At 33.2% G+C, this 15341-nt stretch overlaps 1 protein-coding gene across 8 annotated transcripts in view; it reads right to left on the bottom strand.

Annotated features, from left to right (window-relative positions):
* Positions 1-15341, bottom strand: part of TCF4 (transcription factor 4) — a 412574-nt gene that overhangs the window by 59184 nt on the left and 338049 nt on the right. For all 8 annotated transcript variants that reach the window (XM_051969592.1, XM_051969595.1, XM_051969593.1 and 5 more), the window contains one exon: positions 2023-2128. In XM_051969592.1, the coding sequence (XP_051825552.1) occupies positions 2023-2128 (106 nt within the window). The remainder of the gene's footprint in view (positions 1-2022; positions 2129-15341) is intronic.

Raw genomic sequence — 15341 nt, 5'->3', positions numbered from 1 at the left:
TTAGGGGACATGGCAATGCAATTAAAATATGCTTCAACCAAACTTATAGAGCAGCGTTATTCTTACTCTGACTCAATTCAGCTGCATCTAAGGTTTAGCACTCAACAATTCTTTGTAGGTTCATGGGAATTAATATTTTTTGCACAAAAAAGGGGAGCCCAACTCTGTCATCATGGCATTAAGGAAAAGCATGTTTAACATAGCCCATACTTCATTTAATATGGAAGAGGTCCTTATATTAGAGAAGTGTAGATATCTCTATCTTAATTTAAAAGTCCAAGACTAAATTCTTTTATGAATGGTTGATGGGTATGACAAATAACTTTATAAAACTACATTAAAGAGCAAGAGCTTCTGTATATGTTTGAAATGAGATGCACTATGTAGCAATTAAAATCTATTTAGGGTTTGTTATCTTTAAAAATTCTACTCAATGCATACTCAAAAATACATATTTTACATATGTATTGCTTTTTACAGTGAGTTAATATTTTTCATATTCCTGTGATCTTGCCATAATGTTGCTTTTTAAAAAATAGGAACTATTTCTATATTCTGGGCAAATAAATTGTGGATATGAAATGATAAATGTTAACTTTTAGAATCAAATTGTTATGTCAATTTTAGTTCTGTAAAGAAACAATATTTGCTCCCATATTTTGGCTCATTTCTATGTAATTAGGAAATTATTATTAGTATTGATCTACTTAATCTTTCTCCTTTGACCTGGATGATGCAAGCAGGTCACTCCATTAAAAATAGGATGAAGAAAATCTTTTTTGTCAATGGCTGGGATACATATAAGTTTAATTAACATATAAATTCATCTCCAGGAACTATTTTCTCAAACATAAATAGCATAATTTCTTCATGTTATTTGAAAAAGGAAATGAGGGATCAATGGAATATTGGCTATGTACCTGATTCTGAAGAGGTAACAATACCATCTGAGACCACTCAATTTTGCCACTACAACAGGACACAAGTAGTGAAAAGCTGCTATTAAAAGACAGGTATTCTGCTTGCATTTAAATAATAATATGGGGATATTCTTTAGTATCGTACTTTATAATACCAATATGAATCAACAGGAACAAATTGGACTAATTTGTACTGGATAGCACGGCAATTCTGGCACTGTGCATATTAGAGAAATAAAGCCAGGCTCTTGGAAGTCATGCTAGTGGTCCAGTAACTTGTAGAAAATTGGAAGACTAATATGGTCTAGTCATAGAGTATGTACATGTCATCATAGGACTAGCCTAAAGCAATTTAAAGAATTATTATCAAAACACTGGCTATCAATTGATGAGGTTTTTGTTTTTGTTTATTTATTATAGAGACACATGAGGAAAGCCATGGACTGTGACTTTCCATTAGCTAAGGGACTGTACACTCTGACAAAATCATGGATCCTTGACATACCAAAATATGTCAAATTTGTCACTGAATTGAAAAGGCCAAAACTTCAAATGGAGTGGGAATAAGTTAAATGTGATAGGAACTATTAATCCTAACTGAATCTGTCTGCTCTCATTTGGGGAAAATGATATCCCATTATCAAAGGGATCCTTTCATGGCTGCCTTTTTTATATCTTGAAGGATGACACCATGGCAGTTCTTCTTATAATCTGGCCCTTTTTTCTACATTGGAAATCATTTTTTTTGTCAATGGAAGATAAAAAGAGATGGAAAACCCCATGAAGTCTTGCCAAAGCAAGGTTAAACAAAACTAAGAAAAAGGGTTATGCATGGTAAGGAGACAAGGCTGATTAATAAAATATATATAGTCTAAAATAAGTTATGAACCTAGCATGTAATACTTTAGGTTAACCCCCATACTGATATTCAGAACAGGAATGGTTCAATCTTGTTACTGCCACCACACTTTTCAGAGAAGAATACTGTCAGGTTTATCCATTTTTATGAAAAATTCACTCCGAGTGAAAATCCAGCAAAAGTTCATTCAAACCTTTAACATGAATTTGCTAAATGGCTTTCCCCTGAAAAGCAGTTTCTTACCTTGCATGAAGAAGGAGCTAGGAAAAGTGCTGGCTGCTGGTTTTGAAGATGGATAACCTGGTGAGTCTCTATTGTAGTCGGCAGTGCTTGCTGACGGAGCATAAACCTAGAGAACAAGAACTAATTTAGTTTGTTTCCTGCAATGACATAAATACTACAGAGTATGTTATTGTACAAGAAGCAAAAAATGAGAATGAAATGCTCCATTTTACCCACCTTATATTATTTTATTTTTTCTAATTACACATAAAGATAGTTTTCAATAGTCATTTAATAAGATTTTGAGTTCCATTTTTTTCTCCTTTTCTCCCTTTCCACCCTCCTTCGTAAGACATCAAGCAATCTGATATAGGTTATACATGTATAATCATGTTAAACATATTTCCACATTAGTCATGTTGTGAAAGAAGAACCAGACAAAGGGAAAACCACAAGAATGAAAAAAAAAAAAAACCCAAAAAGTGAAAATAGTTTTTTCTTTGATTTGCATTCAAACTCCATAGTTCCCTCTGTGGATGTGGACAGCAATTTCCATCATGAGTTTTTTGGAATTGTCTGAGATCACTGTATTGCTGAGAAGAGCTAAATTTATCATAGTTGGCCATCAGACAATGTAGCTGTTACTATATACAGTGTACTTCTGGTTCTGCTCACTTCACTCATATCAGTCCATTTAAGTCTTTCCAGGTTTTTCTGCAATCTCTCTGCTCATCATTTCATGTAACATATTAATATTCCATTACATTAATAAACTACAACTTTTTCAATCATTCCCCAACTTATGGGCAGCTCCTCAATTTCCAATTCCTTGCTGCCACAAAAAGAACTGCTACAAACATTTTTGCACATATGGGTCTTTTCCCCTTTTTAATAATCTTTTTGGATACAGACCTGGGAGTGAGAAAGTTGGATCAAAGGGTATGCATAGTTTTAGAGCCTGTTAGGCATAGTTTCAAATTGTTCTCCAGAATGAGAACATGAATTAGGTCACAATTCCAACAACAATGCACTAGTATTCCAATTTTCCCAATTTTTTTCCAACATTTATCATTTCCCTTTTCTGTCACATTAGTCACTCTGATAGGTGTGACATGGCACCTCAAAGTTTTGATTTGCATTTCTCTAATCAAGAGAGATTTAGAGCATTTCTTATATGACTAGGAGAGCTTTAATTTCTTCATCTGTGAGGTGAAAACTAATAGTTCACATCGTTTGACTATCAATTGGGGAATGACTTGTATTCTAACAAATTTGACTTAATTCTCTATATATTTGAGAAATGAGGCCTTTATTGAAACCACTGGATATAAAAGTTATTTCCTAGATTTCTGCTTTCCTTCTAATCTTGATTGTATTACTTGTTTGTGCAAAAACATTAAACATAATGTAATTAAATTTATTTATCTTGCATTTCATAATGTCCCCTTTCTCTAGTTTGCTCATAAATTCTTCCCTTTTCCATAGATCTGAGAGACAAACTATTCCTTGCTCTCCTGATCTGCTTATGGTATCATCTTTTATGTCTAAACCATGTACACATTTTGACCTTATCTTGGTCTATAGTGTGAGATGTTGGTATATGCCTTATTCCTGCCATATTATTTTTCAGTTTTCAAATGCTTCTTTTTCTATCTTTAGTTTTAATCCAGTGCATAACATGAAGATTGCTTCCTCTGCAATATAAAAAAGGAGGGAAAAAATAAAGGATTTCTACTTATGTAAAAAGAATTTTATATACATGTCTAAACTTTAAAAAACAAAAACCAGGTATGATACTTTCCTAAAACAAGAATACCAACAGAGTTTTTCCCCCCAATTCCTATATGAGTATAGATATTCTATCTAATATCTTCAGTATGGTCTTGGGATATCAGAAAACTGAAAATATAGAAGAATTTAATTTGATAATCTTATTGTTGTTTTAATTATTATTTTTATTCCTTAAAATCAGAGAGTTCACATAAATGTTAGAAGCAAAAAAATAAAAGCTATGGACTAAGCTCTGCATTTACTCCACCCCTCAAGCAAACTCTTTGTTCTTAAAAAGAAGAAGGGGGAGGGGAGGGAAATCCAGAGAACAACACTATCAAGACCACTGAAAATCATAAACATATCTTGGGATATTAAATTCTCATGGTGCGAGCTCTTTGCAGAGATGCATGAAAAGGGCCATTAAAAGTCTGGATCTACATAAGACCACCAACACACAATGCGTGCATAAGGGGGAAATCTCTTTTTCTTGTACTTATTATATTTGTGTGTGCAATAAACTTAACAAGTGTGCCAAAAAACTAATTTACTTAGATTCGTTTACTAATACTCCAGAGGCTTCGGGAACTAGTTCTTTGTAAAAATAGCCTGTGTATTTTCTTGTTTATATTTCAGCTAAACAGGACAGCATACTAGACAATCATGAACTCATAAGTATAGTTTAATTTTAAATGTTTTTTTTCTCTCTTTTCTTTCTTGCTAAATATAATGTTTTTAAAGTTCCATTTTCTTTTGCTTAAAAAGTTCCTCTCCAGATGGTCTGGAGGACTGAAATACTGTCATCTTCTCGATGAAAATGGATACCTTCCTGCCTCCATTTTGAAGCAAGCAGCAGATCACAAAATTGGCAGTGAGCCTATTCTGACATTCACAGGTCACAGTGAAAGGAAAGAGGAATCCACTAGTAAAAGGCTTACTGCAGTATTACTAAGAAGCTTCTGTTCTTTTTTCAGTAATCTAATGAACACCATTAAAAATGTATACATTAAAAATGTTTATTTCAGAACATCATGAGCCACAAACCAAGCATTAATATGAGGTTGGGGGTGTCAGAATGATGTCCTCACAGACAAGGAGAATATACACACAGAGAGATGCAGGCCGACTGACATACATCAAATAAGCTATATGGATATCTCATTTATGATCTTAGAAATTGGGAGGAGTCAGGAATGTAATAAAAAATACAGTTTTTAGAACAAAGATAATCAAAAGAAAAAAGAAAGAAGTTCTATATTTTGTGGGCTGTGAATTAGGTTTTTAGCTTTCATGACACCATGCATAAATAGCCATTTGTTAAAGAGCCAATTTATTAATTCCACTGTGATAAAGAAAAATGAAAACTCTTTTTGAAGAACAGTTTTGAAAACCAAAGAATAAAATCTAAAACCAGGAGATCCCCTATGCCCCTCCAAACAACTAGAACTTACAAAAATCAGAACCTTACTGAAAGTTCTGTCAAGCAAAACCAACAGTCATTTACTTGAGACTTCCTTGTAAGTAACCAATGAAAATTTCTTTTTTAGGAGCAGTTCTTTTTAAGGGAACTCTTGGTGTTAATTTTAAAAGTTGAACTAAACCACAACTTTCTGGGAAAAAAGAATTGAAAATGAAATTTGTTTTGGTATTAAAAAACTTGAATGCAACTATAATGTTGTGAAACTGTAATATCAGTGATCTTTATTCACTGACAAAATAGTATGAGGTGTATTTGGTTACTAGGCATGAATTCATAAGGATGAAGCACTGTCATTTTTCTGAAAGCTGGAAATTTTTATCCAGACTATTAAAAATCTTATCCTTTAAAAGTGTGCAAAAAGTACTTGCTATCTAAAGTATTTAAAAAGGATTAAGGCCTTTGAGATAATATAGTTTACTCTGATAAAAGTTCTCTAAAATATACATAAAATATGCATACACATAGTACTTTAGATAAAATATCATTTGACAACATTTAAAACAGTTGTTTCCTTTTATTTTCTTTCAAGGTTATTTACTGCTATTTCCTCTGGGAGGAATGGAGAAGCCTGTGGCTAATTGAAGTCATTTAGAAGTAGAAGTTACCTATTATCACTTATTTATGAATTCCCTTTGCTAGAAAAAGACTGTTAAACTAAAATCCATCCATATTCAATCCACACTGTAATTGACAGAATTCAACTTGTTGAGGTTATTCAAATTATATGTACTATCTAATTTTTGATTTCTCAAGATAATTTTACCAAATTCAGATATGACTATTTTCCACTGTGATGATAAAAAGTCAAATAAAATAAGTTACTTTCAAGAGACTCTCAAATGTCCTATTTTCAAGAGCATAGGCTTAGATTATGTACCTTCCATCTACAAATTGCAGTTTACCAATTTCAAAAGACATCTGTCCTAAACTGAAATTAAGCCATTCCTTTCCTAGTAAGCATTTTATAGAGTGACAGAAAGTTAAAATTGTATCCTGTGGGATTATCTAGTCCAATTCAAAGGCCAGAAAGATGAAGTGATTTCTCTTAAAGTAACATGGCTACTTGGTGGTAATGGCAGATGTCCACATTCCATCCAGCCTTATACTCTTAGGGATTTTGACTGTGCTATGAAATGATGAAACCCTGTCTCTTCCCTTCTGGGAATATGTGGCACAGAGAACTGGATAAAGTTGGTGAACTTTAGAGTCAGGGACACTGTGTTTGAGTATCATCACTCTCACTAGTTGTGTCCCTTTAAGCAAGTCACTTAACCTGTTAGCCTCAATTTCCTTATTTGTGAAAGGCAGATAACCATAGCACCCATTTCAATAAGTTATGGTGAAAATGAATGAGATAATGTATATAAAGTCTTTTCAAACACAAAAGCATTACATCAATGTCAGACATCATTGTTTATCTTTGATAAAATTCATGTTCATGTCAATAAGTTTTTTCTTCAAAGCTTAGAGCTAAAAGGGTTTTTTAGAAAGAAACCAGTCCAATCTCTTCATTTTACAAATGAGGAAAATTAGGGCCATGCAGGTTGTTTTTCAAACATGATACAAAGAGTCAATGATTACAGTCAAGACAGGGAGAGGTACAGAGAGAAAAATAGAGACAGGAAAAGGATGTAGTGGGGCTTTGTCCAAGATGTATGAAGAAACATTGATGTGAAGGCAACTTTCAAGGGAATACCTGGGAGGTGAAAGCTAAAGGTACAACAACACAAGATAAGATAGTATTTTTTATGGTAGATACTCAAGCTCTGAATGAAAAAACAAACCAAGCCAAACCAAATTAAGATCAAAATCAACAAGGTATGTACAGAGAAAATGGCAGTTCTTGGCCCTTCTCTTGTATTATTTTAGTTCAGTGCTACTAGTATCCATTTCTAACATTATTTTATTGTTAATGATGGCATATGACTCATCTACTCTTATTTCTCATAAATAACTGTGGCTGCCCTTGTCTTTTGCATTTCTTACTTTCCTCTGTTCACAGGATAGGGATGCAGAATCTCTCTAGAGTCTACACAGAAAAGAATGATGTTTTCTAGTGAAGAGCTAGAATATACCAGTGCATTGTATTCACTCTAACAGAGGCATAATCGGGAGCCATTCTTGTTTCCTAACTATACTTCCAAAGGCAGAATCATAAGGAATTGAGACCTTTGTTACATTATGAGACTGAATCTCTTGTAACTGCAAGTAGTTACAAGTCTTGAAAGATTTGCCTATATGATGCTCAATGATAAATCAGGTCACATGCATAATAGTTAAAGTCATATCCTTCAGTAGAAAGTAGTATACCATGGACACAGTTTTAAAAATTAGCCTTAAAACTTGATAAATATCTCATTCTAGCTCTGTCTACAGCAGCAGGGGCAGTTTTCCTACACTATCTCAACCATCTACATTTTACCCATTTGTTGCATTGAGAAACAAAATTCTCAAATTATAATTCAGAATTGCAATGCAATTCTCTAATTCTAACTCTGATGAATAGAAGTCAATAATGGAATTAACAAATAGAATTAAAGAAACAATCACAAAAATTCAGAGTTGAAAGGGTAATCAGCATGTATGTAGTCCAACCAGATATGAACAAAAATGCCAGAAATTCCCTGACATTGATTAAAAAGACTAGATGCCTAACCAGCAAATATTTATTCTTCTTCAAAACTTAGCTCAATTTCTACCTTTTATAACAAGCATTTTCCAGTCTCACTTTCTCATCATCCCTGTCCCTCCCATTCATACTTTCCTTTTGAGATTACCTCCCATGATAGTATATGTCTTCTAAGTACATGGTTGTGCATTTTTATGCTGTCTTCCCTATTAGAATGTGAGTTTTTTGAGGTCAGGGAATTTGTTTTTGTCTGTCTTTACAGTTTAGTGCCTGGCAAATAGAAAGTGCTTAGTAAATGTCCATGATGATGATATTAAAGGTCTACTATTTACCAGGTATGGTTTTAGGCTCTGGAGATACAAAGACAAAAGCAAAACAGTTCTGTTCAAACAGGAGAGAAAACATGCAATCAGAATATCCCAAAGATTGCAGTGCAGTTAAAGCCATTGAAGCTAGTAATATTAAACTATTAAAGCTTGAAATTACTTTTATACAAGGTGCTTAGACCTTGAAGGAGCAAATGGATATCAAGAGGTCAAGATTAAAAAGACATTCCTGGTCAAGAAGACTGACAATGTAAAGGTATAGAGATAAAAGATGGAGTAGAGAAGAGCAATCTGACTAATATGTAGAGTATATAAAAACTAATAAAGTAAAATAAGACTGAAAAGTTGTTAGGATGGGAATATGTTGTACAGAACTTTTTATATAAACTAAACTAAAGAAAGTATATTTGATCATAGAGGTTAATAAGGGGGGAATAGAGTTGATTGTGTATGTAAGAGGTTATTGTAATTGAATTAGGATGATGGCTGTGTGAGTGGAGCAAGGACATAGTCAAAAAATGTCATGAAGGTAAAGATAAACTTTGGCATCTGAATGAAATATGTAGGGTGAAGGAGAATGAAGAGTGAGTCAAGGATGAATGGATAGTGGTACAATCTACAGAAACAGGAAATTTCAAAAGAGAGTTGTTTGAGACCTCTATTCCAGTTGAGATAACCAATAGGTAATTAGTCATAAAAGACTAAAGTTTGGGAGAGAAAAATATGGCTGGATATACAGACCTGGGAGGTATCTGAATAGAGAAGATTGCTAAAACTAAGGTAGCAGGTGAGGTCATTAAGTAATAGAATACAGAGAGAGAAGAGAAAAAAGATATGGGATAGAAGTTTGGGAAATAGTCACAGGGATATGGAAGGTAGGGAGAAGACTTGAGAGCGAGGAGTGTGCTGAAATCCTAAAGAGGATTGAACATCAAGAAGGATTGAGTGCTCAGCAATATCATCGTAGAGAAGCCAAGAAAGACGAGGACTGAGAAAATTCTTTTAGATCTGGCAATCGAGAGATCACTGGTGATTGCAGAAATAGATGTTTCAGTTGAAAGATAATGTTAGAATCCAGGCTGCAGAGGTTTTAGAAGAAAGTGGAGGGGGGAGAAGTAGAAGCAAGCTATTATAAGCCTTGTTTGAAGAGATTAGGTTGGGGTGGAGGGCTAACCCCCTTCCCTCCTGAGGTAGCCATTTGGGATAGAACTCCAAAGATGGAAACATAATTTCTTCCTATAACTTCTAATCAATGTTCCAATTTTTGTCCTCTGGGGCCAATAGGAACAAATCTAATCTCTATTCTATAGGACAGTTTTTTAAATACTTAAATATGGTTATCACATCTTCATGTAGTCTTCTCTTTTCCTGGTAATCTTCTACAATTCCTCTAACTTATCCTGGGGCTATGATCTTGAGATCATTAAATATCCTTGTCACTTTCTTCTGAGAGCTCTTGAGCTTATCAATGTCACTGCTAAAATCTGATGTTTGACAAGGACAAAATGCAACAAGACAGTCATTTCAGTAGCCCTGGACATAGTTATGTATCTCTTAATTAAGTCAACTCTACAAATATTTATTGTGTCTATTCATACAGAGAAAGGCAAAAAAAAGTCTAACTGGTCTAAGATTGTATGACCTTTTCAATTCTAAAATATTCATTCATACACTGTTAATTCATATTGATATTGAAATATATTAAAATCACAAGATCTTTTTCAGATGAACTGGTATCTTCATTTTCTATTTGTGAAACTGATTTTTTGAAAGCAACTTCAAAAACTTGAATTCCATTTCATTTGATTTAGTCCAATGTTCTAGTCTACCAAGATTTTTCTAGGTATGAATTGTATTCTAACATGCAGCTATCCCTCATAGTTTTGTCTATTAAATATACCATCTATGTATTCAATGAAGTCATTAAAAATGTTAAATGACCCAGGGAAAAGGGCAGACCCTATGAGCATTATACTGAAGAGTTCACATTTATGCTCTATTACAGATATAGAATTTTAGAATAGACATTTGCCAAATAGAGGTGAATATAATGGTAAAGAAATTTAATACCACATTTTATCATATAACAAACCACTGAAAGAACAATGTATTTAGAAGAGCTATAATTGAGGGTAGGAATGATAGATACCCTCAAATATTTAAAGTATTATAATGTTAAAGAGGGGTTGAATTTATTCTTTTTGTCACTGTAGGACAGAATATGAACCAATTGGGTACAAATTTCAAAACATAAGATTTCAGTTGAATCTAAGGACTTTATTAACAGTCATAGCTAAAAATAGGGTTGCCCTATGAGGTAGTGAATTTCCCATCAATTGAGTTTTTGGTTTTTTGTTGTTTTTGTTTTTACCTTTTTTTACACAGAGATTACCACATGACCTAACATAGGAATGTTGTAGAAGGATTAATGCATTGGGCAGAAAGCATACAATATGATAAGCAAAGTCCTTTCTAATTCTTAAATTCCAAGAAACCTGATCTGCATTTCCTTGGGAAAGTTAGCCAACTCAATTTACAGATCTTGATAAGACTCATTAGCCTATCACTGAGAGGGAAAAAAAAATTGTGGAAAGTAGATGTCAAAAGTATGATGGATATGATTGGCTACATAAAAACAGAGAAAATAAAATAAGCAGTGGCCCAGTATGAGTTTTAACTAGACTAAAAAGCTCCGGGATAAACATCAAGAAGAAAGTGTCAGTTAGAGGAAGAACTTTGCTGAACAGACTTTCCAAGATGGGTATCCCGGAGGAAAGATGCATGCTAAAGATTTTGTTGAAATAATTTCATCAGACTGGGATCAGAGAGGGTATAACAGGGTCCTTTAAGAAATGAAATATTACTCTGAAAAGATAACTGGCACTGGAAACACCATGTGTCATTTCTGGTTCATGTATTTATTTGTTACTTGTATAATCTCTAAAATTATATAAGAGAACTCTCTTTTGATCCATTTTTGTTGGAATACTTTCAAGTGATATTGAGCTTTGCAACAAAATGATTACAGAGATTTCTGGAGTCCTCAAAAACAGATGAAATGTCACTTTTGAATGATAGGCCAGTCAGTCATTCTCATCTCTGACAAAGTAGTTACAATAAAATATAGTGATATAGTTTATTCTCCCACATTCATAAACATCAGTTTTCAGATTTTCTATAATTGATTTCCCTGTTTTTGTCTTTTTCCTTTCCTTATTGAATCCCTTCTGTTGAGAAATATTCTTTTGCCTTTATGGTCTCTTTGAGAATTATAAAAAATAAGAGCTGGAATGCAATTCAGACTATTTATTTCAAACCATTCTTTTTTGCAGGTGAGGAAACAGAGACCCAGAGAGATTAGGTAGCTTATTCAAGGTCTGTTGGTACTAGGTAAGGCCACTGATCTTCAGACCAAATGTATTTCCATTCCAATACATCATCTTTCAACAGAGCTGGACTAACATGCTTACCACTATTCAGCCTAAAACTCAAAAGACATTTAAATAAAAGCCTTAAAGGAAAAGAGGTGGTCAATTTTCAGTTCCTCGCACATATTCTAGAGTGTGATGAATGCAGAGAAAAATGAAATGTCCAATAATCTCAGGATGAAAAACATCACAATTTCACAAAAGAACATCTTATAACAGAAGTTGGAATTATCCATCTAATAATGTTTTAAGTATGATTAAGATAAATGAGTGAAAACAAATCCTTCAGTGGAGAGCCACAACATGGCTAAAGAACGATTTGTAAATTTGGTACTTCAGAGTTGTTCAGGATGTTGGCATCCTAGGTAAATTTACAAATAGATATGAATACATCCATATAGAGGTGTAAACAAACAAAAAGTTCCTTATATACAAATTGTTGAAAAAATATAGTTTTAAAAACATTTCTGTAAACAGAAATTCTCCCAATCTCCTTTTTATATGCACTGTGAAATAAAAAAAGGTAGGAGATACCTTATATCCATGTGACATTCCTATTTGTCTTCATTCATTTAGCAATAACTCTCATTAAATTAATCAAGGTGTGTCACAAAAGTATGTAGAAAAGAATATACATGGAACCAAGAAATTCCTTGAATATGTGAATTCATTTGGATTATGAATTACTTCACCTACCCCAAACCATACAATCACAGTAGCAAATTTTAAATTATATTTTTCCAGAATAAATTCAATCTGTTGATATTTCAGATATTTCCCACTTTCATTTTTCACCGCTCACTGAGTCGGAGCTATTAGAAAGTATTAGAATGCTCAGGTTTCCATTGTAATTCTTCCTTTCCCCTTCTCCTGCAATGACACTAAAAAATGTCAAAGGGCAGAGAATAAAAAGGTAGTAAGGCAAGATAATGGATCCAAAGTAAATCATCAACCCCTTAAATCAAGACAGGCTTTAAATCATCATATCTACCTCCCCTTCTCTAAAATGTACAAATTCTAAGAACAGAGACAATTTAATACAATTAAATCAAACCAAGTAATTATCAAGGAGCTCCTATGTATAAAGCACTGGGTTTAGTACTGTACAAAATAAATTAGCAATCTTTTCTGCTCTCCTGTGATTACTTGTTCTTGTCCCTAGTTAAAAAAGACACTTTCTCTAAAAGATTATTTTATAGGGGAAGAATTTTATATTTCTAACTCAAATATTAGTCATGGAAAAAATAGTTGTATTTGCCCAGTACTTGTTCTCCATTTATCCCATATTAGAAATTGCAAGATCCTATAATACTGAACTATAACACATAAATCCAATTAGGTTTAAGTAACGAAAATAGCAAAACAGGACTGACTTTGCACAAATCCAGTGTTTTTAGATGTTATCTTATTTTATATTCTTAACAATATCATGAGGTAGGAGGGAAGGCTCTGGGAGGAATCAGCCAATCACTGAGAAAGATTACAGGGGTAGATGGTACATATAATATGAGATGTCTATGAGTGAAATGAGCTTCCAGGATATGAAGTTACTATTCTCAGTATGAGGCAAGTAAAGAGACACAGATTTGTAATTTGATGTAATTTGTTCACAAGCTTGTTGAAGGAAACTAAACTTTGATCTATTGACTTCCCATCCTAGTCGTGTTCACCATAACAAATAAATGCATAATATTCATAATATCTCCAAATTCAGGCTGTTAAAAGAATAACAACAATGATAAATTTGACACTCTATTCATTATGCTATCCTATTTCAGCAGTTAAAAGGGTACATCTTTCTGATCTGTGTTTTCATCTTATATAGGAAACCTTTGGTTTCCTATGTCCTTAATGTGGTCACTATGTGTAGGTTTATACATTATGCTAGATTACAGGAAGGCCACAGTTAGAAGAAATAGAGCCCTTGTTGCATAATCTGCCTAAGGGAAAATAAAGTGAGGTGGTCTTAAAACTTAGTAAAATATGTAGTATATATGTTAATATATTCCTACAAAAAAAGGGTACGCTTATTTAAATTGTTTTATAATATTCAGTTGATGCAGAAGGAAAAACCAAGATGTAGCATTTAGGTAATTTCTTGTCAAAAATTTGTTACAGAAGTAGATGACATAGTAAAAGAAACACTATAATGGAAATCAAGATTGGGGTTCGATTCCTATTCTCCTCACCTTTGAGATTTGTAAATAATTGCTAATGAATAACAAACAACTGATTACTAATGTGGCTGTCATTTTTAAATCTACTTCCTGTATATGATCAGACCCCTGACTAAAGTCTGAAATCAGTACTAAATCAGAAGAAAGGATAAAGAAATTACAATGGGTAGCAATAACAAGTTCAAACTGACTTATTATTTTTAAAAAATGTGTTGACTGAAAAATGGGAAAAGGACAAAAAAAACCCCCAACATATCACTTTCCCCACCCTGAGGCAATTGGGATTAAGTGACTTGTCCAGGATCACACAGCTAAAAAGTGTTAAGTGTCTGAGGTCATATTTGAACTCAGGTCCCCCTGAGTCATCCTGTCTTCAGGGCTGGTGCTTGATCCACCTTACCACCCAGGTGTCCCACAACACTATTTCTTAGAGAATTTTTTTTGTTATATAAAATGGTTGCCACAATGAAGAGGCAGAAAAACAGAGAGAGATGATTGCAAAGGACAGCACTTATATGGAGTGAAAGATCGTTTTCAAAAATATCACAAAAGAGAATGGGAGAAGATTAAGAGCAGTATCACCTCAAACAACAACGGAAAACAAAGAAAAAACAAAACAAAACAAACAAACAAATAAAAACAGAAAAATAAAAAAAAAGAGCCTGAGGGAGGTTTGGTGTGAAACCCAGATCACCAGAGAATCATAGTTTTTGGTCAGAAAAAGTCTCAGTAAAATATTTAATCCTTTAATTTTGCAAATGAGGAAACTGAGATTTAGACAGAGTTTAGTAAGTGATAAAGGTCTAGATCTTTAGTCACTAAATATGGTATTTTTCTCACCAAAACACGTGAGAATGGCTGAAAGCACATAATGATTAAATTAAGTACAACAAATGGATGGATTATGGAACAGATTTTCAGTCGTTTTCTAGCAATCTAGTCCTACCATTGATGACAGTGAAACCAACATATTTGGACATCCATGATTCAATAACAAGTGCAGTTTAAGAGAAGATGGCAACCCTGTATGTGCAGAAAATAACAATCCAAGCGAGAAGTTAAATAATTTTGTAAGGGATGAGGAACAAATCTTCAAGATGATTCAAAGAAAGCTTACCTCCACACCCCACCCCAAATCACAGAGGAAATTATTATCACCAAAAAAGCAATCAAGAAGACATTAACAACTACCCATCCATAACTTTACTTTCTGACCTCTATAAAATTTTTCTTTACTCTATATTTATTCTATAAAATCTAGACTCACATATCTAGGGCATCCTTGATGAGAATATGAGAAAGAAATAGGGAGGTTTTTACAGATAATTTTCTATAGCAGATCACTTATATAAGCACACAACTGACTGACTGAAAGTTACACAAGATTCCCAAGTATTTGTTAGTTACAAAAGACAAAAAAAAAAAAAAAAAATTGACTTAATAAAGTAAACCCTTAAAAATCTTTCTCCAACAAAACGTCCTGTATACATAGGTTAAGGAAACAATTTTTAATAGAAGAAACTAGCTTTA

This window comes from Antechinus flavipes, chromosome 1, assembly GCF_016432865.1.
Source record: "Antechinus flavipes isolate AdamAnt ecotype Samford, QLD, Australia chromosome 1, AdamAnt_v2, whole genome shotgun sequence".
Lineage (NCBI taxonomy): Eukaryota > Metazoa > Chordata > Mammalia > Dasyuromorphia > Dasyuridae > Antechinus > Antechinus flavipes.
This window is presented reverse-complemented; position numbering and strand designations above follow the sequence as displayed.